The sequence below is a fragment of the Schistocerca piceifrons genome, chromosome 1 (assembly GCF_021461385.2).
Source record: "Schistocerca piceifrons isolate TAMUIC-IGC-003096 chromosome 1, iqSchPice1.1, whole genome shotgun sequence".
In the NCBI taxonomy this organism is placed as follows: Eukaryota; Metazoa; Arthropoda; class Insecta; order Orthoptera; family Acrididae; genus Schistocerca; species Schistocerca piceifrons.
The window spans coordinates 1,110,788,540-1,110,813,032 of record NC_060138.1 but is presented as its reverse complement, the minus strand read 5'-3'; the positions used below and the strand labels follow the sequence as shown (position 1 = coordinate 1,110,813,032).

The 24,493-nt window shown below is 42.6% G+C and overlaps 2 protein-coding genes across 5 annotated transcripts in view; one reads left to right on the top strand and one right to left on the bottom strand.

The window, feature by feature from the left end:
• Positions 1-6,881, bottom strand: part of LOC124776917 — an 87,460-nt gene extending 80,579 nt beyond the window's left edge. Inside the window, exon 1 of one of the 3 annotated variants that reach the window (XM_047252157.1) lies at positions 6,805-6,881. The gene's annotated coding sequence lies outside the window, so the exon portion shown is untranslated. Of the gene's footprint in view, positions 1-6,744 lie in introns of all 3 variants that reach the window. The other 2 variants (XM_047252149.1, XM_047252142.1) reach the window with 2 other exon arrangements.
• A 46-nt stretch (positions 6,882-6,927) lies between these two features.
• Positions 6,928-24,493, top strand: part of LOC124776906 — a 213,864-nt gene continuing 196,298 nt past the window's right edge. For both annotated transcript variants that reach the window (XM_047252121.1, XM_047252112.1), the window contains exon 1: positions 6,928-7,094. In XM_047252121.1, coding sequence (XP_047108077.1) covers positions 6,945-7,094 — 150 coding nt within the window. In that variant the 5' untranslated portion in view covers positions 6,928-6,944. The remainder of the gene's footprint in view (positions 7,095-24,493) is intronic.

Genomic DNA, 24,493 nt, shown 5'->3' with positions numbered 1-24,493 from the left:
TGATTCGGTGAAAGAATAACCCCCGTGAGCTGTATTGCTGAATCATCTGCACCAAAATGTGCGAACAGCTATTATGGAGGACTCAAGCCAGGTGGTGGTCGGGGCCGCCCTCCAACAGCAAACTGACAGTGCGTGGCTGCCCCTGGCATTCTTCTCCTTTCTAATACTGGAGCATTATAGATCTTGTGTTACATGCAGTCTTTGTTGCTGTCAACCACTGTCATGATTTTCACAGACCCTGACTCCATTACCAATTGTTTTGAAATGGGTCACCTAAATGTTCACTTCAGTTGATCAGACAGGTGGAGTTGATTTCCCAGTTTACCATCGATGTACACTGTGTGAGTGGCTGCAAGTACATCATCACCGACTGCACCAATATTAGGACAGAACGATGGTGGGACTACAATGCACATGAATGGGTGCTGGACAAGAAGTTATGCATGCTATGGGAGCAACAGAGTTCAACTCTGCAATTACAAAGAGTCAAAAACAGCACAGGATAATGTCTAACTATGCAGTGCAACATGGCACATGGTAGGATGCCTGTCTACATATCACATGATTTCAAGAGAATTATCTTTCTGGCCTACCATAACCTCACGCACAGGAATGCGGACTACTGCGAAACTGGTGTGGCCCAGGATCAACAGAGATTGCCACTCGTGGGTAAAGCAGTGTGGCAGGTGTCAGCAGAGCAAAATTGACTATCATGTCCTCCGTCCACAAGGGCTGTTCACCAAACTTTCAGTGAGGTTCGGGCATGTACATGTGGTTCTTGTAGGCCCTCTTCCTTACTCCAATGGCTTCTGTTCCCTTGTAACCTTAGTGGAATGCTTTATTTAGTGGATGGAGGCCACTCATGTGGCCAAAATGATGCCACATACAGTGGCAAAGCCTATTTTAGGCACTTGGATCATGAGGTTCGGAATGCCACACACCATCAGGACTGACAAGGGCCGGTAGTTCCTGGCGTCCTTACTTCAGGAAACCCTATGGTTATATGGCAGTTCTTGCATACATACCACTTGCTGTCATACTGCCAGTAACAGTATGTTGTAAAGGTTCTACCATAGCACAAAGGCAGCTTTGATATGTGCCAGTCGCCGTGGTCGTACGCACTCCAGCTTGTCCTGTTGGGCCTGCGATCAGCAATTGAGGACTATAGGCAAGATTCGGCTGAAAGCAAGGGGAAACTACAGCCGTAATTTTTCCCGAGGGCATGTAGCTTTACTGTATGATTAAATGATGATGGCGTCCTCTTGGGTAAAATATTCCGGAGGTAAAATAGTCCCCCATTCGGATATCTGGGCAGGGACTACTCAAGAGGACGTTGTTATCAGGAAAAAGAAAACTGGCGTTCTACGGATGGGAGCATGGAATGTCAGAACCCTTAATCGGGTAATCGGGCAGGTAGGTTAGAAAATTTAAAAAGGGAAATGGATAGGTTAAAGTTAGATATAGTGGGAATTAGTGAAGTTCGGTGGCAGGAGGAACAAGACTTTTGGTCAGGTGAATACAGGGTTATAAACACAAAATCAAATAGGGGTAATGCAGGAGTAGGTTTAATAATGAATACAAAAATAGGAGTATGGGTAAGCTACTTCAAACAGCATAGTGAACGCATTATTGTGGCCAAGATAGACACGAAGCCCACGCCTACTACAGTATTACAAGTTTATATGCCAACTAGATCTGCAGATGACGAAGAAATTGATGAAATGTATGATGAGATAAAAGAAATTATTCAGGTAGTGAAGGGAGATGAAAATTTAATAGTCATGGGTGACTGGAATTAAAGAGTAGGAAAAGGGAGAGAAGGAAACATAGTAGGTGAATATGGATTGGGGCTAAGAAATGAAAGAGGAAGCCTCCTGGTAGAATTTTGCGCAGAGCATAACCTAATCATAGCTAACACTTGGTTTAAGAATCATGAAAGAAGGTTGTATACATGGAAGAACCCTGGAGATACTAAAAGGTATCAGATAGACTATATAATGGTAACATAGAGATTTAGGAACCAGGTTTTAAATTGTAAGACATTTCCAGGGGCAGATGTGGACTCTGACCAAAAATCTATTGGTTAAGAACTGTAGATTAAAACTGAAGAAACTGCAAAAAGGTGGGAATTTAAGGAAATGGGACCTGGATAAACTGAAAGAACCACAGGTTGTACAGAGTTTCAGGGAGAGCATAAGGGAACAATTGACAGGAATGTGGGAAAGAAATACACTAGAAGAAAAATGGGTAGCTTTGAGGAATGAAACAGTGAAGGCAGCAGAGGATCAAATAGGTAAAAAGACTAGGGCTAGTAGAAACCCTTGGATAACAGAAGAAATATTGTATTTAATTGATGAAAGGAGAAAATATAAAAATGCAGTAAATGAAGCAGGCAAAAAGAATACAAACATCTCAAAATGATATCGACAGGCAGTGCAAAATGGCTAAGCAGGGATGGCTAGAGGACATATGTAAGGATGTAGAGTCTTATCTCACTAGGGGTAAGATAGATACTGCCTACAGGAAAATTAGAGACCTTTGGAGAAAGAATAACCACTTGCATGAATATCAAGACATTTGATGGAAACCCAGTTCTAAGCTAAGAATGGAAAGCAGAAAGGTGGAAGGAGTATATAGAGGGTCTATACAAGGGCGATGAACTTGAGGACAATATTATGGAAATGGAAGAGGATGTAGATGAAGATGAAATGGGAGATATGATACTGTGTGAAGAGTTTGACAGAACACTGAAAGACCTGAGTCAAAACAAGGCCCCAGGAGTAGACAACATTCCATTAGAACTACTGACAGCCTTGGGAGAGCCAGTACTGACAAAACTCTACCATTTGGTGAGCAAGATGTATGAGACAGGCGGAATTCCCTCAGACTTCAAGAAGAATATAATAAATCCAATCCCAAAGAAAGCAGGTGTTGACAAACATGAAAATTACCGAACTATCAGTTTAATAAGTCACAGCTGCAAAATACTAACGTGAATTCTTTACAGGCGAATGGAAAAACTGATAGAAGCCGACCTCGGGGAAGATCAGTTTGGATTCCATCGAAATGTTGGAACACGTGAGGCAATACTGACCCTACAACTTATCTTAGAAGAAAGGTTAAGGATAGGCAAACCTACGTTTCTAGCGTTTGTAGACTTAGAGAAAGCTTTTGGCAATGTTGATTGGAATACTCTCTTTCAAATTCCGAAGGTGGCAGGGGTAAAATACAGGGAGCGAAAGGCTATTTTTAATTTGTACAGAAACCAGATGGCAGTTATAAGAGTCGAGGCATATGAAAGGGAAGCAGTGGTTGGGAAGGGAGTGAGACAGGGTTGTAGCCTATCCCCGATGTTATTAAATCTGTATATTGAGCAAGCAATAAAGGAAACAAAAGAATAGTTCGGAGTAGATATTAAAATCCATGGAGAAGAAATAAAAACTTTGAGGTTCGCCGATGACATTGTAATTCTGTCAGAGACAGCAAAGGACTTTGAAGGAACAGTTGAACGGAATGGACAGTGTCTTGAAAGGAGGGTATAAGATGAACATCAACAAAAGCAAAATGAGGATAATGGAATGTAGTCGAATCAAGTCGGGTGATGCTAAGGGAATTAGATTAGGAAATTGGACACTTAAAGTAGTGAAGGAGTTTTGCTATTTGGGGAGCAAAATAACTGATTATGGTCGAAGTAGAGAGGATATAAAATGTAGACTGGCAATGGCAAGGAAAGCGTTTCTGAAGAAGAGAAATTTGTTAACATCAAGTATTGATTTAAATGTCAGAAAGTCGTTTCTGAAAGTATTTGTATGGAGCGTAGCCATGTATGGAAGTGAAACGTGGACGATAAATAGTTTAGACAAGAAGAGAATAGAAGCTTTCGAAATGTGGTGCTATAGAAGAATGCTGAAGATTAGAAGGGTAGATCACATAACTAATGAGGAGGTACTGAATAGAATTGGGGAGAAGAGGAGCTTGTGGCACAGCTTGACTAGAAGAAGGGACCGGTTGGTAGGACATGTTCTGAGACATCGAGGGATCACCAATTTAGTATTGGAGGGCAGTGTGGAGGGTAAAAATCGTAGAGGGAGACCAAGAGATGAATACACTAAGCAGATTCAGAAGGATGTAGGCTGCAGTAGGTACTGGGAGATGAAGAAACTTGCACAGGATAGAGTAGCATGGAGAGCTGCATCAAACCAGTCTCAGGACTGAAGACCACAACAACAACAACATGCAAGATTCATGAGAACAACTCGTGTATGGCAAGGAGCTACACCTAATAGTGCAAGTGATTAGGGACAAGCCTTCTGACCTCCCTCCAACGTCCTCCATCACCAAGATCAATTGACACCATCGTGAAATTGTGGCCTGACTAGGGCTCACAGCGCTGCAATTAGACAGACACAGTAATATGTTCGCACATTGGGTCCTCAACAGTGTACCATTTGTCTAGCTGTGGGACGACTTGGGCCATCCATCTCTCATCCACTGTGAAGTGTCCTATACAAGGTTCTGCAGTGCGGGCCATACACTTTTAAAATTCAATGCAGCAGATTATGTGAAATGGTTACAGTCAAATGATCTAAGCTGACACACTTGGATGTGGAGGTGTCAGAGGACATTGTTCCTGTGCCACCCACCACTCTACCAGCCACTCCCAGACAGAGAGCGCAGTGGATCCCCACCTTAATTGAATGCCACCAGTGGCACCCCCACGGGAACTGGTTCCAAAGACTACAAGATCAGGCTGCATTGGAAATCATGTGTCCCGGTATACCTGGGCTCTGGGTTCTAAAAGGAAGAAAGGAGGAGGGTCTGATGTAGCAACACAGATTGACAAATTAAAGACAGAGTGACATAGCTTTAACTTGAGGACTGTGGAGTGTTATCTTGGTGCCATTATCTATGTTGTGACATATTTTATTTTGGTATTGCATGCTGGAATTAAAGGTGTTACAGTGTGTAATCAGTGTTCTTCATTGGATTACCCCACCTTCAGCAACATTCGTACACCATATTCTTGTTAATCACTGGATTTGTTGGTCAATGACTAGAAAATTTCTGCCAGTGGTTCTGGTGGTGGGGATCATTATTATTTAGACCACTACATTTTTGTTAGTAATGTTCCAAATTGTTTTAGCTTTATTCTTGCAAAGTTTTATCTGTTGAGCATAGTGTACATGTTTCACCTTTTTTATAAGAGAGGAGCATTTTATAATATTTGTAATTGATTTTCAACTCCTGACTACAGCTGTCCTACTAAATTAGGGAGATCTCTCTTTTGCAAGCACAAAACATCTTATTCCCAAGTGTTATCCATCCCTTGCCACTGGTTCTATTCAATTTTACTCTTGTCTGTTTAATGAGGAAAAAGATGCTATGGGAATATGTTTAAGGAAAATTTAAATTTTTCATGTAAACTGTCTGTTTTATACATTTCTCTCGAACGTTGTTCTAATAACACCTACCTAAACACTGGTTATCAGGTCAGTGTTGATGATTTAGTGATGCACTACTTTCCTCCTGTGATTTGTATGTAACTGGTCAATATATTTTGTTTACATTTGACCATCATGTTTACGTAAATCACTGCCTATTTGGTTTACAACTATATCATTGGAGATTGCTGGAATGGAATGGAAGATGAACCAGGTTTGGTGAACACCAGCAGCTTAGAAACTGACATTCAGTCACATTCCATACACTCAACAGTGAATTTTGTGGAATGAATCAACTATTGGAATTACAGTGACATCATTATAAAAGTGAATCAGTTTGCTACACTACCTACTAACAACCCCTTGTAATGTTATACTTCTGGGATATCTAACGAAGATATTAACTGTATTTTCCATTAAATTTGACGTGTAAACTAAACTCTGGCATATAAATGTTGCAACTTCGGGAAAAAGCTATACAGGTCTCCTGACTTTTCAACTGCTGAAGCAGGGAGATCCAATATTGGATAGGATTCAATGCGGCATTTTGAACGTATACAAATAGGGGTTTATTTTTGTATTACTGCTCCTTACATACGATTGCCGCCCCCACGAAGGTAAGACTAATTACAGCCCGCACGCCGTACAAGAATCAAAAGAGTACAAATCCTGTATTTAGTGCCATAGAAGATACAGTCCACTCATGTAGTTTCCACAGTGTTATGAAGAGAGTGGATGTTGATAATGTGATTCCCCCCCCCCCCCCCCCCCCTTGCACATTATACTTACGAAATTGAAGTAATTATACCCTGGCAACGATATTGGTTTGAAAAGGAAAATAGATTTTATTGTAGTATTACTCAAATGTAAAGTACGGTTACGCTTGCGGAAACAAACACCTATTGCAAGTATATGTTTACCTCATGATTGGCGCGTTTACAGTTGTAAACATCAACAACGTTGCGAACAATTGCAACATATAACAATACGAAGGATGTAAAATCCTATAATATCGAAGATGAAAGGATTTGGTGGTTATTTACGCGCAATTACATAAATCTTCAACATTACACGACTTTCTGGCAAAAGAAGCAAGTCTAACATACTAAGATTTCGAGGTGTAATCCAAACAAAAGCAACGTTTTGACAGCTTTTTTGGTTTACATTGAAAATATGAATTTTATTCTTTAAGAAGGCACAAGAAAGATTAAGGAATCCAACGTATTCCGCCAGGAGTATGAATATTACTTGTAGCTCACTACCGGAAAAAAGTAGTGATCTTTATTGTTAATTATACATTTACCTTCAAGCAGTTACAATATACATAAAAAATGCTTAATACCCGACGATCATCAGGTCTTACAGTATCTGACACATGGAGGTGAGGTTATTTTCATCTTTCTGGGCGATTTCAATAATCGTGTCTGCGTGTGCTCAGTTGTAAACATTACAAAGATAATGCTTTGGAATGTGCGTGATTTGTAAACATTACAGAGATAGTGTATGTTCTATGTTGTGAAGTTTGTGGCGGTTATTAAATTTAGTATGTGTGACAAATATGTTTTTATTGAAACTGTGAAGAGCAAGGGGACTCTGAGGACTATTAAACATGTCATCTCAAAGCGAAAGTTTGAGGATGAAGATGTTATTGTAGTAAGAACACCATTATTTAAGTTGTTTATATTTATATATGAGCTGTCTGTTAGTTTTATTTGATTGTTCGTTCCACGGATCATATGAACGATAAATCATAATGCTGTGGAACGCGTCATTTTATATACACATCACAAATTAATATGTAAATATGGCTACATTCTGAACATTTAAATTATTTTAAGAAAAAGTATGTAGAAGTGTGTCATTAGTTCCTGTTTACCGCCTTCTGCGCATTACAATAATAGAAATTCTTGCACGGAATAGAAGGATTTATCAAGGAGAACCTTTTTTAGCTTGTTTTCAAATTTTACTTTATTTGTCCGAAATTTTATATCCCTGCACAAGTTTTCAAAAATTTTAGTTGCAGCATTGTGCACCCATTTTTTTGTGCTAAGATCTTAACGTGGAGTAACGAACGTAGTTTTTTTTTCTTTTGGTGTTGGAATTACGTACATCATTGTTTCTTTTGAACTGCAGTTGTTGTTGTTGTTGTTGTTGTTGTCGTCTTGAGCCCAGAGACTGGTTTGATGCAGCTCTCCATGCTACTCTATCCTGTGCAAGCTTTTTCATCCCCAAGTAACTACTGCAGCCTACATCATTCTGAATCTGCGTAGTGTACTCATCTCTTGGTCTCCCTCTACGATCTTTACAGTCCACGCTTCCTTCCAATACTAAATTGGGGGTCTAGTGCAGCAGGGGATACAACCCGTCGGCTTTGGACAATGACGTCACAAGTCGCCAGATAGTAGTTTACCATTTTCGCTTTTGCTGTTATGTTTCAGTTTCGTTTTTTTTACTGATTGCTTAATAAAGTGGATCTGTTTATTCTATCTCGTGAGATTTTTTTTTTTTAAAAGCCAAAAAACACTTATCAGCCACTGAAGGGAGCTACAACACTAAGAAGAATCGCTTCGCGATTGGCGACTTGTGACGTCAATGTCCAAAGCCGACGGGTTGTATCCCCTGCTGCACTAGTCCCTAAATTGGTTATCTCTTGATGCCTCAGAATGTGTCCTACCAACTGATCCCTTCTTCTAGTCAGGTTGTGCCACAAATTCCTCTCCTCCCCAATTCTATTCAGTACCTCCTCATTAGTTAATGATCTACCCATCTAATCTACAGCATTCTTCTGTAGCACTGCATTTTGAAAGTTTCTATTCTCTTCTTGTCTAACCTATTTATCGTTCATGTTTCACTTCCATACTCCATACAAATACTTTCAGAAATGACTTCCTGACAAATCTATAATCAATGTTAACGAATTTCTCGTCATCAGAAATGCTTTCCTTGCCCTTGCCATTGCCATTGACAGTCTACGTTTTGTATCCTCTCTCCACACAAGTGGAGGAACTAAAATTCCTACCACAGCAATGGCTCTTGACCTTGTGTTTGCAGGAAATGCATTGTAAACTATGTGATGCCCCTGTACTACAGGGCATGTCAACCATTGCAAGGATGACCTGACTGGGGAAAGGGTGAAGGAAGGAATTACTGTGTTTGTTTGTAATTCTCACCAAGCCATTTGGGATCTGCATGAAGTATGTGCTGGATTCCTTTTGTGTGAGACATGTACAGGCTCCAATCTGGGGTTTTAACCAACTGCCATACTGGTTAGTTCCTCCACTTGTGTCGTGAACCCATTAAAGTTCCACTGTAGTATGGGAACCATTTATCATGGAGGTTACACTTTCACCCTGTCTTTCCACTGTGAGGAGAGCCGACGGCAGGTAGAAGTTCAGTCATGGGACGAGATGAGTGCCCCAGGCCAGAATCGAGGTCCATCAGCTCTGAAGATGAATCGTTACAAGATATCAGAAAGAGTGGTGTCAACATTGTCAGACTGCTTACTTCCCGTCTCTGTCAGTGGTTGCTGCCTGGCCTTTGATTTTTTGTTAAGGCGAGCAGTGTGAAACGAATAATAAGATTTCCGATGCAAAGAAACACCATATCAGCTGCGTTAAAAAACAACTTTTAATGCAAGTAGCTTGCTATTTATTTACATTGACAGTCTTCAAAAACAGTTGCTAACGTAGAGGCCCAGAGTAATTTTAGATTTAATGCAATACAGGAGAGGTTGCACTCCTGCTTCTGCTTTTAATGCGATATCTTCGGACATTTTAAATGAGCACTACAACTACATAGCTGTATTCACAGATGGTGTAACTAAACAAGGAGATTCCGTTGGCTGCTCTGTTGTTTTCCCTGATCAACTCCTCCAGTTTCAGTTGCCTCCAGACTTCACTGTCTTAATGACAAATTATCAGCGATCTTGAGGAAACTGTTGCAGATGAGATGTGCCGCGCCTGCTAAATTTCTCGTCTGTTCTGACTCCTTTAGTGCCCTTCAGTCTGTGCAACCCATGTATCCAACCAGTGAAGTCCAAGCTAACCAGGACACCCTTCTCCACTTACAAAGGCCTGGAAAGGAGGTATCTTTGTGCGGGGTGCCAGGGCACATGGGTGTTGTGGATAATGAAGGAGTGGATGTAGTAGCCAAGGAGGCATGTCTTTATCCTCGGTTGGTTCTGTCTGTCATCCCCCTGCATGCTATCACCGTGCTGTTGAGGTACAAAGTCATGCGTCAGTGGGAAGAAGAATGGTTGGAAGTGGCAGACAGTAAGCTGCAGCTAGTAAAACCCACAACACAGCCATGGCATACCTTCTTTCAGCCATGCAGGCGGCATGAGGTCCTCGTTACCTGTCTTCGCATAGGCAGCAGTACTTGCTCCGGCAAGAAGACTCTCCAATTTGTGGTGCTTGTGGCATATATGTTACTGTGTGCCACTTTTTACTAGGTGTTGTTTTAGTTTCACATCAGAGGGTAGCTGACAGATCTGCCCTTATTTTAAGTGATAGTCCAACAAATGTGGTTCGAGTTTTAATGTTATGTAATATGTCTGACTTGTTTCCCAAGTTAGTTGGGAGGTGTTCTGAATATGTTATCTGAGTGACTGGCTTCGTAACTGGCAACATTTTTAGCCCTTTTATCCATATTCATTTATTTTTATATTTGTAAGGGCACTGATAACCTCACCCTTCAGTGTCCAGAACTCTAAACACACACAGTTTGCCCCTTGAATCCCTACTTATCACTATTGACATCCCTTCCCTATTACCAACATCCCTCTTGCCATTATTGAACACTACCTTTCCAAATGTCATTCAGGCTCCAAACTTACTACCTCATTCCTCAACTTTATTGTAATTCACACCCCCTGCGGGTCCAGGGGTTAGAATAGCCTCAAGGTATCCCTGCCTGTTGTAAGAGGTGACTAAAAGGAGTCTCTCACTTTTCCGCCCTATATCTAAGTTCAGGTCCCACTTTATGGTTTGACCTGCCACTTTTCAAATTCTACAAAAGTGCAGGCCATATGGGGAGGGATGCCTTATGTGATGCACGAGTTATCCATAGTGCCCTTAGATTCGATCTCCTTGAACCTCTTGTCATGGCTTTGCATCTGCTCCTGCAATTCAACTAGCCTATTTGGATGAGGACACTTTCCAGGGTATGTTATTTTCTTCCATTGTCTCCTGTCCTCTTTCACCCTCATGACAATATTGGATTTCTCTGTGCCCAATATCCAGCACGGTAGCCAGTCTGTAGAGGTGGGGCCGTCATGTACCCATTTGGTGGTAACCTCTTGACAACAGAGGGATGGCACTGCTGATGCCCGAGCTGTAAACTCCTCACATATGCCAAGGAGTAGATGCCTGTCTTCCTAGGACATCAGGACTCCCGGCGACGGCCATCATGCCAGGTGGCCTTTGCTGTGGCTGGGTGATGTCTGTGGGGAGAGCCTCTGATCGGAGCGGGTGGCATCAGGGTGCATGATCTGCAATGAAACGGACTAAGTCACCTCTTGCTAGTGACCATACTCTCTAAGAAGGGCAAGATCGACAACAATGCTGACAAATATGACCCCAAATCATTTCCCTTCCTCGCTATATCATGAGAGGGCTGCAGAAAGAAGAGAGCCATATTTGCCTCGGTATTTAGTCTGTAGCAGAATGAACTGGGACTCCTTTCTACCTACAAAGCCTCAATTTTTTTTTTTGAACATCTTGAGGATAAGTTGGGTGAAGTGACAGTACTGTCCAAGATTACAAGCGGTGCAAACTTGATTCAGACAGCATCGCCAGCCCAGTCCTGGGCGTTACTCACTTGTGACCAGTTGGGTGATATTCCTGTTTCCGTCACTCCCCATAAAAGCCTCAACATGGTCCAGGGGATTATTTTCCATTGCGACCTCCTCTTGCAGTCTGATGACAAGCTCTGCACCAATCTAGAATGGCATTGTGTTCATTTCATCTGGCGCATTTACAGGGGACCCAAAGACGACAGGGTTACTACCGGTGCCTTTGGCCTTTGAGGGTGATTCATTGCCTGAAAAGGCCAAGGTGATGGTTTACCGCTGTGACATTAAACCGTATGACCCTCCCCCTATGTGGTGCATTTTAAGTGCTGGAAATTCGAGCACATGTCTTCCCGCTGCACTTCCAAAACCACATGTTGAGACTGCGGACGTCCACTGCATCCAGATACTCCATGTGCACCTTCTCCCACTTGTATCAACCATGGAGAGCAGCACTCTCCCTGCTCGCCAGATTGCATAGTACTCCAAAAGGAGCAGAAAATCATGGAGTACAAGACACTGGACCGGTTAACTTACCAAGAGGCTAAACATAAATTTGAATGATTACCGTTAGGTTGATGTCCACATATGCTGCAGCTACATTACCGCCGCCGTCACAAGCACCAGTCATACCACACTCTGTGCCACGAACAGAGGGCCCTCCGGGCCTCCAGAATACATCTACCCCCTTGGTGGTAGGGTGAAAATCTTCTTCTGTTGCTCCCAAAGTACTGACTTCAGGAGCTACCCCCCCCCCCCCCCCCCCCAAATGCAGGGGATATTGGTCCCTTCCTCCCCAGCCGAAGAAGCAACAGCCTCGTCCGGCTCCTCTAGTGCAGAAGGGGACCCTCTCTTCCAAGGTCTCCACTAATGCCACAGTGGACACTCGCCAGTGGCTAAAGGAGCCAAAAGCTGCTGGATGAAGAGCTTCACGGTCTTCCTCCATGTCTGAAGCTATTTTGGAGAAGACCTCCCAGGAAGCCCTGGAAGAGAAGCAAGAGGCAAGCAAACAAAGAAGTTTGCTAAGAAAAAGGACCTTTCGTTGGCCACAACACCACCACTCCCTACCAATTCTGTACCTGAGGATGAGGTGGAGATCTTAGTGTCCGCTGAGAACCTGGATCTCATTGATGCCTCATCCACAATAGGAATTAAAAAAATACTCAATTGGTGGCAGCAGGTGACCCTAAGGTGTAACTTGGCTCCATGGGTGCTTCGTGCCTTCCCAGCCTCACAATAACGTCATCCTCCAGTGGAATTGTTGCGGTTTTTTCCACCACCTGGCTGAACTACGGCAACTGTTAAGCTTTACACCTGCTTTCTGCATTGCCCTCCAGGAAACCTGGTTCCTGGCAATGCGGACCCCTTCCCTCTGCAGCTGTAGGGGATATTACAAGAACCATAGCGACTATAATAGAGTGTCAGGTGGAGTTTGTGTCTATGTCCTGAACTCAGTATGCAGTGAACCTGTGCCCCTTCAAACCCCTCTTGAAGCTGTGGCTGTCAGGACAAGGACAACACAGGAAATAACTGTTTGCAATGGATATCTTCCTCCAGATGGTGCAGTACCCCTGAACGCATTGACTGCACTGAGTCATCAACTCCTGGAACCTTTCCTACTTTTGGGAGATTTTAATGCCCATAACCCCTTGTGGGGTGGCACTGTGCTTACTGGCCGAGGTCATGGTGTCAAAACTTTCCTGTCTCAACTCGAACTCTGCCTCTTAAATACTGGGGCCCCCAAGCATTTCAGCATGACTCACAGCACTTACTCGGCCATTAATTTATCCCTCTGCAGCCCAGGACTTCTCCCATCTGTCCACTGGAGAGCCCACGATGACTTGTGTGGCAGTGACCACTTTCCCATCTTCCTGTCACTCCCCCAGTGTCATGCCCCTGGATGTCTACCAAGATGGGCTTTAAACAAGGCAGACTGGGAAGCTTTCACCTCTGCTGACATCCTTGAATCTCCCCCACATGGTACCATTGATGTGGTAGTTGAGCAGATCAATAGAACTATTGTTTTTTCGGCAGAAAACTTGATCCCTTGTTCTTTATGATGTCCCCGGCGAAAGTCAGTACATTGGTGGTCGCTGGAAATCTCTAAGGCCATTAAAGAGCATTGGTGATCTCTACAGCGACATAAGCACCACCTTTCCCTAGAGCACCTAACAGCTTTTAAATGGCTCTGTGCCCGCATTTGCCAGCTTATAAAAAGTTGGAAACAGGAATGTTGGGAGAGGTACATCTCGACCATTGGGTGTCATACATCACCTTCCCAAGTCTGGATGAAGATCAGACGTGTTCATGGGTGCCAGACCCCGACAGGTGTCACTGGTATTAACATCAGTGGCGTGTTATCTACTGACCCAAACACGATTGCTGAGCACTGTGCTTGTGCCTTCGAGTCAGAGAATTATCCCCCAGCATTTCGCACCCTCAAATTGCGGATGGAAAGGAAAGCCCTCTCATTCACTGAATGTCACGGTGAACCCTATAATGAGTGGGAGCTCATTGTCCTTGCACATTGTCCCGACACAGCTCCTGGGCCAGATCGGATCCACCATCAGATGATCAAACATCTCTCGTCCGACTACAAGCGACATCTCCTCATCGTCTCCAGCCGGATCTGGTGCAATGTCGTATTTCCATCGCAATGGCGAGAGAGCACCTTCATTCCAGTGCTCAAACCCGGCAAATACCTGCTTGATGTGGATAGCTATCGGTCCATCAGCCTCATCAACATTCTTTCTAAGCTGTTAGAACGTACGGTAAGTCGACAGTTGTGTTGGGTCCTGGAGTCATGTGGCCTACTGGCTCCATGCCAGGGGGGTTCCGCTAGGGTCTGTATACCACTGATAATCTAGTTTCCCTTGAGTCTCCCATCCGAACAGCCTTTTCCAGGCGCAAACACTTGGTTGCTGTCTTTTTTTATTCACGAAAAGCTTATGACACGACCTGGCAACATCATGTCCTTGCCACGTTATATGAGTGGGGTCTCCGGGACTGCTACCAATTTTTATCAGAAATTTCCTATCGCTCCGTACTTTCTGTGTCCAAGTTGGTGCCTCCCATAGTTCTCCCCATATCCAGGAGATAGAGGTCCCACAGGGCTCTGTATTGAGTGTATCTCTATTTTTAATGGCCATTAATGGTGTAGCTGCAGCTGTTGGGCCGTTCGTCTCACCTCCTCTGTATGCAGACGACTTCTGCATTTCATACTGCTCTTCCAGTACTGGTGTTGCTGAGTGGCGCCTACAGGGAGTCATCTACAAGGCGCAGGCACGGGCCCTAGCCCACGGCTTGCAGTTTTCAGCCGCGAAGTCGTGTGTCATGCACTTCTGTTGGTGTCATACCATTCATCCGGCAGCAGAACTTTACCGTAATGATGATCCGCTCACTGTAGTGGAGACATATAAATTCATAGGACTGATTTTCGACACCCAATTGACGTGGCTTCCTCATCTTCGTCAGCTGAAGTGGAAGTGCTGGCAGAACCTCAATGCGCTCCGCTGACTGAGCAACATCAACTCGGGTGCAGATTACTTTACACTGCTGCAGCTCTACAGAGCCCTTGTTCAATCCTGCCTTGACTGTGGTTTGACGGTGCCCTCAGTGTTGTGTTTATTCGACCCAGTGCACCACTGCGGTGCTCGACTGGCAGTGAGAGCTTTTAGAATGAGTCCGGTGAACAGTGTCCTGGTGGAGGCCGGAGTTCCTCCACTGTGGATCTTACATGCACAACTGCTTTCCAGTTATGTTGCACACATTCATAGATCTCCTGAGCATCCGAATTACCATCTCCTTTTCCCATCCACGGCGGTTCATCTCCCCCACTGGAGGTCCAGGTCAGGGCTTACGATTGCGTTTCGCATCTGATCTCTTCTGTCTGAAGTGGAGTCCTTGCCTTTACCACCTATACTCATGGTCCATTCACGTACACCTCCATGGTGTACACCTAGGCCAAAGCTTTGCCTGGACCTTTCATGGGGTCGTAAGGACTCAGTTATCCCCGTGACTCTCCACTGTAACTTCCTCTCAATTCTTAACATGTACTGGGAGCATGAAATGGTTTACACCAACGGCTCGATGGCTGATGGTCATGTTGGCTTTGCATATGTCCATGGAGGACATATTAAACAGCACTCCTTGCCAGATGGCTGCAGTGTTTTCACTGCAGAGCTGATGGTCATTTCTCGTGCTCTTGAGTGCATCCGCTCATGCCCTCGTGAGTCGTTTCTTTTGTGTACTGTCTCTTTGAGCAGCCTACAAGCTATCGACTAGTGTTACCCCCGCCAACCTTTGGTAGAAACCATCCAAGAGTCCATCTATGCCCTGGAATGGTCCACTCATTCTGTTGTGTTTGTGTGGACCCCAGGCCACGTTGGAATCCCAGAAAATGAACTTGCTGTCAGCCTAGCGAAACAGGCTACACAGAAACTGATTCTGGAGATCGGTATCCCCGTAACTGACCTGCAGTCATTATTATGCCACAAGGTTATTCACTTTTTGGAGACGGAATGGCATAATCTCAGTATGCACAACAAACTGTGTGCCATTAAGGAGACTACGAATGTGCGGAAGTCCTCCATGCTGGCCACTTGCATGGCCTCTGTGGTTCTCTGCTGGCTCTGCATTGACCATGTATGGCTAACACATGGCTACCTCCTCCGTCACGAAGACCCACCTCACTGTGGCTCACATATTACTGTCATCCCCATCTTGCTGGACTGCCCACTTTTAGCCCCTCTGTGGCGGACTTTTAACCTTCCAGCACCCTACTTTCAGTGTTGGGTGACAATTTCTTTTTTTTCCGCATACCATCTAAGGGTGGGCATTCAACCTTCTCTCTGAGGCCACCACTCTCCCTCCATTTTAACTCTGTTACACTTTCTTTGAATTTGTTTGTCTTGGTAGTCGTCTTTTCCGTACATGTGTTCATCTCGCCTTGCCTTTTTGGGGTGGACATTTTAATGTGTTGCAGAGTGGCTGGCTCATCCTCTTTTATTATTGTGATTAGCCAGCTCAGATGATCTGCTCTATGGTTTTAATACTTCCTTCTACTTTTCCTTGTGGTGTATGTTTTCCCCGTTTTTTGTTAATTCCATTTGTTTTCTATTTAGGTGTGGTTCCCCATTCCTTTTCCCCCTTTTACTTTCTCAAACATACTTTGGGTGTTTTTTTGTACCTTGAGCCTTGCTTGCATCAGGAAAAAGGGACTGATGACCCTGTAGTTTGATCCTTTTTCACCCCAAAGCAACCAACCTTTATTCTAATCCACAACTATGTCTCCTTTGAAAGAAAGGTATACAAATGGATCCACGACACAGCCATGTCACCCTCCTTTGCCAACTTTTTTTTGGGCCATGTAGAGGAAACCTGCCTAGCCGCTCGAAACCCCAAACCCCTCGTCTGGTTCAGGTTCAGTGATAATACCTTCATGATGTGGACTCAGGGTCAAAACACCATATCCTCATTCCTTCACAACTTCAACAACTTGTCTCCCATGTGCTACATCTAGTCCTCCTCCACCCAGCATGCCACATTCCTGGATGTTGATCTCCACTACTCTGATGGCTCCATCCACACCTCTTTCCATATTAAACTCAGCAACCACCAACAATACCTGGGTCAATCCAAATGAAGAGGACCAATAAAAATTAAGTTGGTTGCTTGACCATTTTCAATATTTTAATTTTTTGTATGTGATTACCCTATAATTGAGAAGTTCAAAACAGTTTTTAAAAAAAATTTACCTTTCACCTTTACTAAATGGTGGCCATTTTCGTTTGTAAGTGCGCGACGATGTTTCAGTTTAGAGACATTAGCAAAAATATAAATATCTTTGCCTTGGGTTAAGTTACAACATTGGAATTGACATGATTGTTTTTAGAAAAGTGTCCTCTACAACATTGTATATTACACAAAATACCCTAAATTCAAAAAATGACCAGTCAAAATGACCTTCAAAGTTTGGTATCCAAATTTTCAAAACTCTGCTTTTTAAAACCAAAAATAAGGAGTGATTTATGAGTCTATTTTTTTTTCCTATAGTAGTCACTTAGACTGCAAATTGAAGAACTGCAAAATTCATCTTTCTCATTTTTAAAGGAGAGAATAAATGGGTGCACTGTTGCCTGGTCATTGACACAGTGGTACCCTTTTATTGCGTCCTGAATCACAAATGTAAAATCATCATCATCATCATCATCATTTAAGACTGATTATGCCTTTCAGCGTTCAGTCTGGAGCATAGCCCCCCTTATACAGTTCCTCCATGATCCCCTATTCAGTGCTAACATTGGTGCCTCTTCTGATGTTAAACCTATTACTTCAAAATCATTCTTAACCGAATCCAGGTACCTTCTCCTCGGTCTGCCCCGACTCCTCCTACCCTCTACTGCTGAATCCATGAGTCTCTTGGGTAACCTTGCTTCTCCCATGCGTGTAACATGACCCCACCATCTAAGCCTGTTCGCCCTGACTGCTACATCTATGCAGTTCATTCCCAGTTTTTCTTTGATTTCCTCATTGTGGACACCCTCCTGCCATTGTTCCCATCTACTAGTACCTGCAATCATCCTAGCTACTTTCATGTCCGTAACCTCAACCTTGTTGATAAGGTAACCTGAATCCACCCAGCTTTCGCTCCCATACAACAAAGTTGGTCGAAAAATTGAACGGTGCACAGATAACTTAGTCTTGGTACTGACTTCCTTCTTGCAGAAGAGAGTAGATCGTAGCTGAGCACTCACTGTATTAGCTTTGCTACACCTCACTTCCAGTTCTTTCACTATGTTGCCATCCTGTGAGAATATGCATCCTAAGTACTTGAAACTGTCCACCTGTTCTAACTTTGTTCCTCCTATTTGGCACTCAATCCGTTTATATTTCTTTCCCACTGACATTACTTTCGTTTTGGAGATGCTAATCTTCATACCATAGTCCTTACATTTCTGATCTAGCTCTGAAATATTACTTTGCAAACTTTCAATCGAATCTGCCATCACAACTAAGTCATCCGCATATGCAAGACTGCTTATTTTGTGTTCACATATCTTAATCTCACCCAGCCAGTCTATTGTTTTCAACATATGATCCATAAATAGTATGAACAACAGCGGAGACAGGTTGCAGCCTTGTCTTACCCCTGAAACTACTCTGAACCATGAACTCAATTTACCGTCAACTCTAACTGCTGCCTGACTATCCATGTAAAGACCTTTAATTGCTTGCAAAAGTTTGCCTCCTATTCCATAATCTTGTAGAACAGACAATAACTTCCTCCTAGGAACCCGGTCATATGCCTTTTCTAGATCTATAAAGCATAGATACAATTCCCTGTTCCACTCATAACACTTCTCCATTATTTGCCGTAAGCTAAAGATCTGGTCCTGACAACCTCTAAGAGGCCTAAACCCACACTGATTTTCATCCAATTGGTCCTCAACTAATACTCGCACTTTCCTTTCAACAATACATGAGAAGATTTTACCCACAACGCCGATTAAAGAGATACCTCTATAGTTGTTACAATCTTTTCTGTTTCCATGTTTAAAGATTGGTGTGATTACTGCTTTTGTCCAGTCTGATGGAACCTGTCCCGACTCCCAGGCCATTTCAATTATCCTGTGTAGCCATTTAAGACCTGACATTCCACTATATTTGATGAGTTCCGACTTAATTTCATCCACCCCAGCCGCTTTATTGCACTGCAATCTATTGACCATTTTTTCCACTTCCTCAAATGTGATCCTATTTCCATCATCATTCCTATCCCATTCTACCTCGAAATCTGAAACATTACTGATCGCATTTTCACCTACATTGAGCAACTCTTCAAAATATTCCCTCCATCTGCCCAAGGCATCCACAGGATTCACCAGCAGTTTTCCTGACCTGTCCAAAATACTTGTCATTTCCTTCTTACCTATCTTTCGAAGACTGCTAATTACACTCCAGAATGGTTTTCCAGCAGCTTGACCCGTAGTCTCCAACCTGTTTCCAAAGTCTTCCCACGATTTCTTCTTGGATGCTGCAATTATCTGTTTGGCTTTGTTTCTTTCTTCAACGTAACTTTCTCTGTCTACTTGGGTTCTGGTTTGTAGCCATTTTTGATACGCCTTCTTTTTCCTTTTACAGGCTGCCTTGACTGTATCATTCCACCAAGCTGTTTGCTTCATCCTACCTTTACACACTACTGTTCCAAGACATTCTTTAGCCACTTCTAGTACTGTGTCCCTGTACCTTGTCCATTCCTTTTCCAATGACTGTAATTGACTACATTCAACTAACTTGTACCTTTCTGAGATCGCTGTTATGTACTTGTGCCTGATTTCCTTATCCTGAAGTTTCTCCACTCTTATCCTCCTACAAATGGACCTGACCTCCTGCACTTTCGGCCTCACAATCCCAATTTCACTGCAGGTTAAATAATTATCAGTGTCATCAAAGAATCCCCTGAATACACGTGTGTCCCTCACAGCCTTCCTGAATTCCTGATCTGTTATTATATAGTCAATGACAGATCTGGTTCCCCTGCCTTCCCAAGTATACCGGTGAATGTACTTATGTTTAAAAAAGGAGTTTGTGATTACTAAGCCCATACTGGCACAGAAATCCAAGAGTTGTTTCCCGTTCCTGTTGGCCTCCTTATCCTCTCCAAATTTACCCATAACCTTTTCATAACCTTCTGTTCGATTTCCAATCCTGGCGTTAAAATCACCCATGAGCAGAACACTGTCCTTGTCCTTTACTCTAACAACTACATCACTGAGTGCCTCATAAAAACTATCCATATTACCTTGATCTGTCCCTTCACAATGCGAATATACTGACACAATCCTAATTTTCTTGCTAGACACTGTCAAATCTATCCACATCAGTCGTTCGTTTACATACCTTATTGCAACTACGCTGGGTTCCATTTCTTTCCTGATGTAAAGCTCTACACCCCATTGTGCTATTCCTGCTTTGACTCCTGACAGGTAGACCTTGTATTCTTCCACTTCCTCTTCTTTCTCACCCCTTACCCGAATGTCACTAACAGCTAAAACGTCCAGCCCCATCTTACTTGCAGCCTCTGCCAGCTCTACCTTCTTCCCAGAGTAGCCCCCATTGATATTAATAGCTCCCCATCTCATTACCATTTGTTTGCCAAGTCGTATCTTTGGAGTCCCTGGTTTGTCAGTTAGAGGTGGGACTCCGTCACCTCCAAAGGTCCGTGGCATTTTGCTCTGGTTGTTGCCAGATGTAAAATTTTCTGCAAAATCAGCTAGCACTATGCATTCAGTTTCATGAAATTGTGCTTTCTTGTCCTTGAAAAACGTACTTTGGAGTGTAGAAACGTAGTGGTGACTTTTGATTTTTGGTAAGTTATCAATTAAAGATTCCTAGTATCTCCCTGAGATTTAACCACTGTTATCATTTCCGCCCTGTTGTGACCCACTGTCTGCCATTTCCTCATCATATTCATGAAACAATTGAATATTGGTTTCCTTTCCAGAGCATTTATTACACAAACTCATCATGCAGTCATAACTGTTAGTGTCACAGACCATTAAATCTAGTAACTCTTTGTTGTTAAGATCACAGAGTTTTGCACCTGCAATCATCAGTTTGACATTTTGATGATATAAACAAACACATATGGAGTGTGTCCCTGAAGATCCAGCCAAAGTACACCACTTAGGGTGGAGGTCACAAAATTTTGACCTTCCAGTTTTGCATTCAGGATGAGAATTTTTGAAAGATACATGAAGTACATTTAAATTTGACAGCACTAGTTGTTTCTGCTATGTTACTTTAACTCCATTTATAATAACTCTTTCTCTATCTTTGCTATCTTGGCACGTTCTACTGTTTTCATCATCTTCAAAAAACTAATGCATCTTTTTAATTGTTTCTTCACTTATACCTACTCCTTTTTTCTTTTCTGAAACTGGAAGAATGCCTTCCTCTTTCACTAATTTTCAGGTTTTTTTAACCAAACGATGAGAAACGTTGAATTCATAAACTATTTTTTCTCTTGACCATGAGTCAGGGAGCAAACTAAAAATTTTAACTTTTTCCTCTTTAGATGTCACTGAACATTTAATTTTTAATTTCTCTCTAAGCTCAAATATTCAGTGTCAGATGATGCTAGTTGTAGGTTTTCTTCTTCTTTAGAAAAAGTCTTTTCTAATTTTGTCTGAAATTATTTGTACCTTATTTTCAATAGCTGCTTTTCTTTTCCTGCTACTTGTTGTTGTGGTCTTCAGTCCTGAGAGTGGTTTGATGCAGCTCTCCATGATACTCTATCCTGTGCAAGCTGCTTCATCTCCCAGTACCTACTACAACCTACATCCTTCCGAATCTGCTTAGTGTATTCATCTCTTGGTCTCCGTCTATGATTTTTACCCTCCACGCTGCCCTCCAAATTGGTGAACCCTTGATGTCTCAGAACATGTCCTACCAACCAATCCCTTTGAGCATTCTTCTGTAGCACCATATTTCGAAAGCTTCTTTTCTCTTCTTGTCCAAACTATTTATCGTCCATGTTTCAATTCCATACACGGCTACACTCCATACAAATACTTTCAGAAACGACTTCCTGACACTTAAATCTATACTCGATGTTAACAAATTTCTCTTCTTCAGAAACTCTTTCCTTGCCATTGCCAGTCTACATTTTGTATCCTCACTACTTCGACCATCATCAGTTATTTTGCTCTCTAAATAGCAAAATTCATTTACTACATTAAGTGTCTCATTTGCTAATCTAATTCCCGCAGCATCACCTGATTTAATTAGACTACATTCCATTATTCTCGTTTTGGTTTTGTTGATGTTCATCTTATATCCTCCTTTCAAGACACTGTCCATTCCTTTCAACTGCTCTTCCAAGTCCTTTGCTGTCTTTGACATAATTACAATGTCATCGGTGAACCTCGAAGTTTTTATTTCTTCTCCATGGATTTTAATACCTACTCCAAAATTTTCTTTTGTTTCCTTTACTGCTTGCTCAATATACAGATTGAATAACATCCTTGAGAGACTACAACCCTGTCTCACTCCCTTCCCAACCTCTGCTTCCCTTTCATGTCCCTTGACTCTTATAACTGCCATCTGGTTTCTGTAAAAATTGTAAATAGCCTTTTGCTCCCTGTATTTTACCCCTGCCACCTTCAGAATTTGAAAGAGAGTAATCCAATCAACATTGTCAAAAGCTTTCTCTAAGTCTACAAATGCTAGAAATGTAGATTTCCCTATCCTTAATCTATTTTCTAAGATAAGTCGTAGGGTCAGTATTGCCTCACGTGTTCCAACATTTCTATGGAATCCAGTCTGATCTTCCCCGAGGTCAGCTTCTACCAGTTTTTCCATTCGTCTGTAAAGAATTCACGTTAGTATTTTGCAGCTGTGACTTGTTAAACTGATAATTTGGTAATTTTCACATCTGTCAACACCCGCTTTCTTTGGGATTGGAATTATTATATTCTTCTTGAAGTCTGAGGGTATTTCACCTGTCTCATACATCTTGCTCACCAGATGGAAGAGTTTTGTTAGGAGTGGCTCTCCCAAGGCTGTCAGTAGTTCTAATGGAATGTTGTCTACTCCTGGGGCCTTGTTTCGACTCAGGTCTTTCAGTGCTCTGTCAAACTCTTCACACAGTATCATATCTCCCATTTCATCTTCATCTTCATCCTCTTCCATTTCCATAATATTGTCCTCAAGTACATCACCCTTGTATAGACCCTCTATATACTCCTTCCACCTTTCTGCTTTCCATTCTTAGCTTAGAACTGGGTTTCCATCTGAGCTCTTGATATTCACACAAGTGGTTCTCTTTTCTCCAAAGGTCTCTTTTAATTTTCCTGTAGGCAGTATCTATCTTACCGCTAGTGATATGCCCCTCTACATCCTTACATTTGTCCTCTAGCCATCCCTGCTTAGCCATTTTGCATTTCCTGTCGATCTCATTTTTGAGACGTTTGTATTCCTTTTTGCCTGCTTCATTTACTGCATTTTTATATTTTCTCCTTTCATCAATTAAATTCAATATTTCTTCTGTTACCCAAGGATTTCTACTAGCCCTCGTCTTTTTACCAACTTGATCCTCTGCTGCCTTCACTACTTCATCCCTCAAAGCTACCCATTCTTCTTCTATTGTATTTCTTTCCCCCATTCCTGCCAGTTGTTCCCTTATGCTCTCCCTGAAACTCTGTACAACCTGTGGTTCTTTCAGTTTATCCAGGTCCCATCTCCTTTAATTCCCACCTTTTTGCAGTTTCTTCAGTTTTAGTCTACAGTTCATAACCAATAGATTGTGGTCAGAGTCCACATCTGCCTCTGGGAATGTCTTACAGTTTGAAACCTGGTTCCTAAATCTCTGTCTTATCATTATATAATCTATCTGATACCTTTTAGTATCTCCAGGGCTTCTTCCACGTATACAACCTTCTTTTATGATTCTTGAACCAAGTGTTAGCTATGATTAAGTTATGCTCTGCGCAAAATTCTACCATGCGGCTTCCTCTTTCATTTCTCTCCCCCAATTCATATTCACCTACTACGTTTCCTTCTCTCACTTTTCCTACTGTTGAATTCCAGTCACCCATGACTATTAAATTTCCGTCTCCCTTCACTATCTGAATAATTTCTTTTATTTCATCATACTTTTCTTCAATTTCTTCGTCATCTGAAGAGCTTGTTGGCATATAAACTGGTACTACTGTGGTAGGCGTGGGCTTCGTATCTGTCTTGGCCACAATAATGCGTTCACTATGCTGTTTGTAGTAGCTTACCTGTACTCCTATTTTTGTATTCATTATTAAACCTCCTGCATTACCCCTATTTGATTTTGTGTTTATAACCCTGTAGTCACCTGACCAGAAGTCTTGTTCCTCCTGCCTGCAAACTTCACTAATTCCCACTGTATCTAACTTTACCTATCCATTTCCCTTTTTAAATTTTCTAGCCTACCTGCCCGATTAAGGGATCTGACATTCCACTCCAGTCCATAGATGGCCAGTTTTCTTTCTCCTGATAACTACGTCCTCTTGAGTAGTCCCCGCCCGGAGATCCGAATGGGGGACTATTTTACCTTCGGAATATTTTACCCAAGAGGACGCCATCATCATTTAACCATGCAGTAACGCTGCATGTCCTCGGGAAAAATTACGGCTGTAGTTTCTCCTTGCTTTCAGCCGTTTGCAGTACCAGCTCAGGCCATTTTGGTTAGTGTTACAAGGCCAGATCAGTCAATCATCCAGACTGTTGCCCC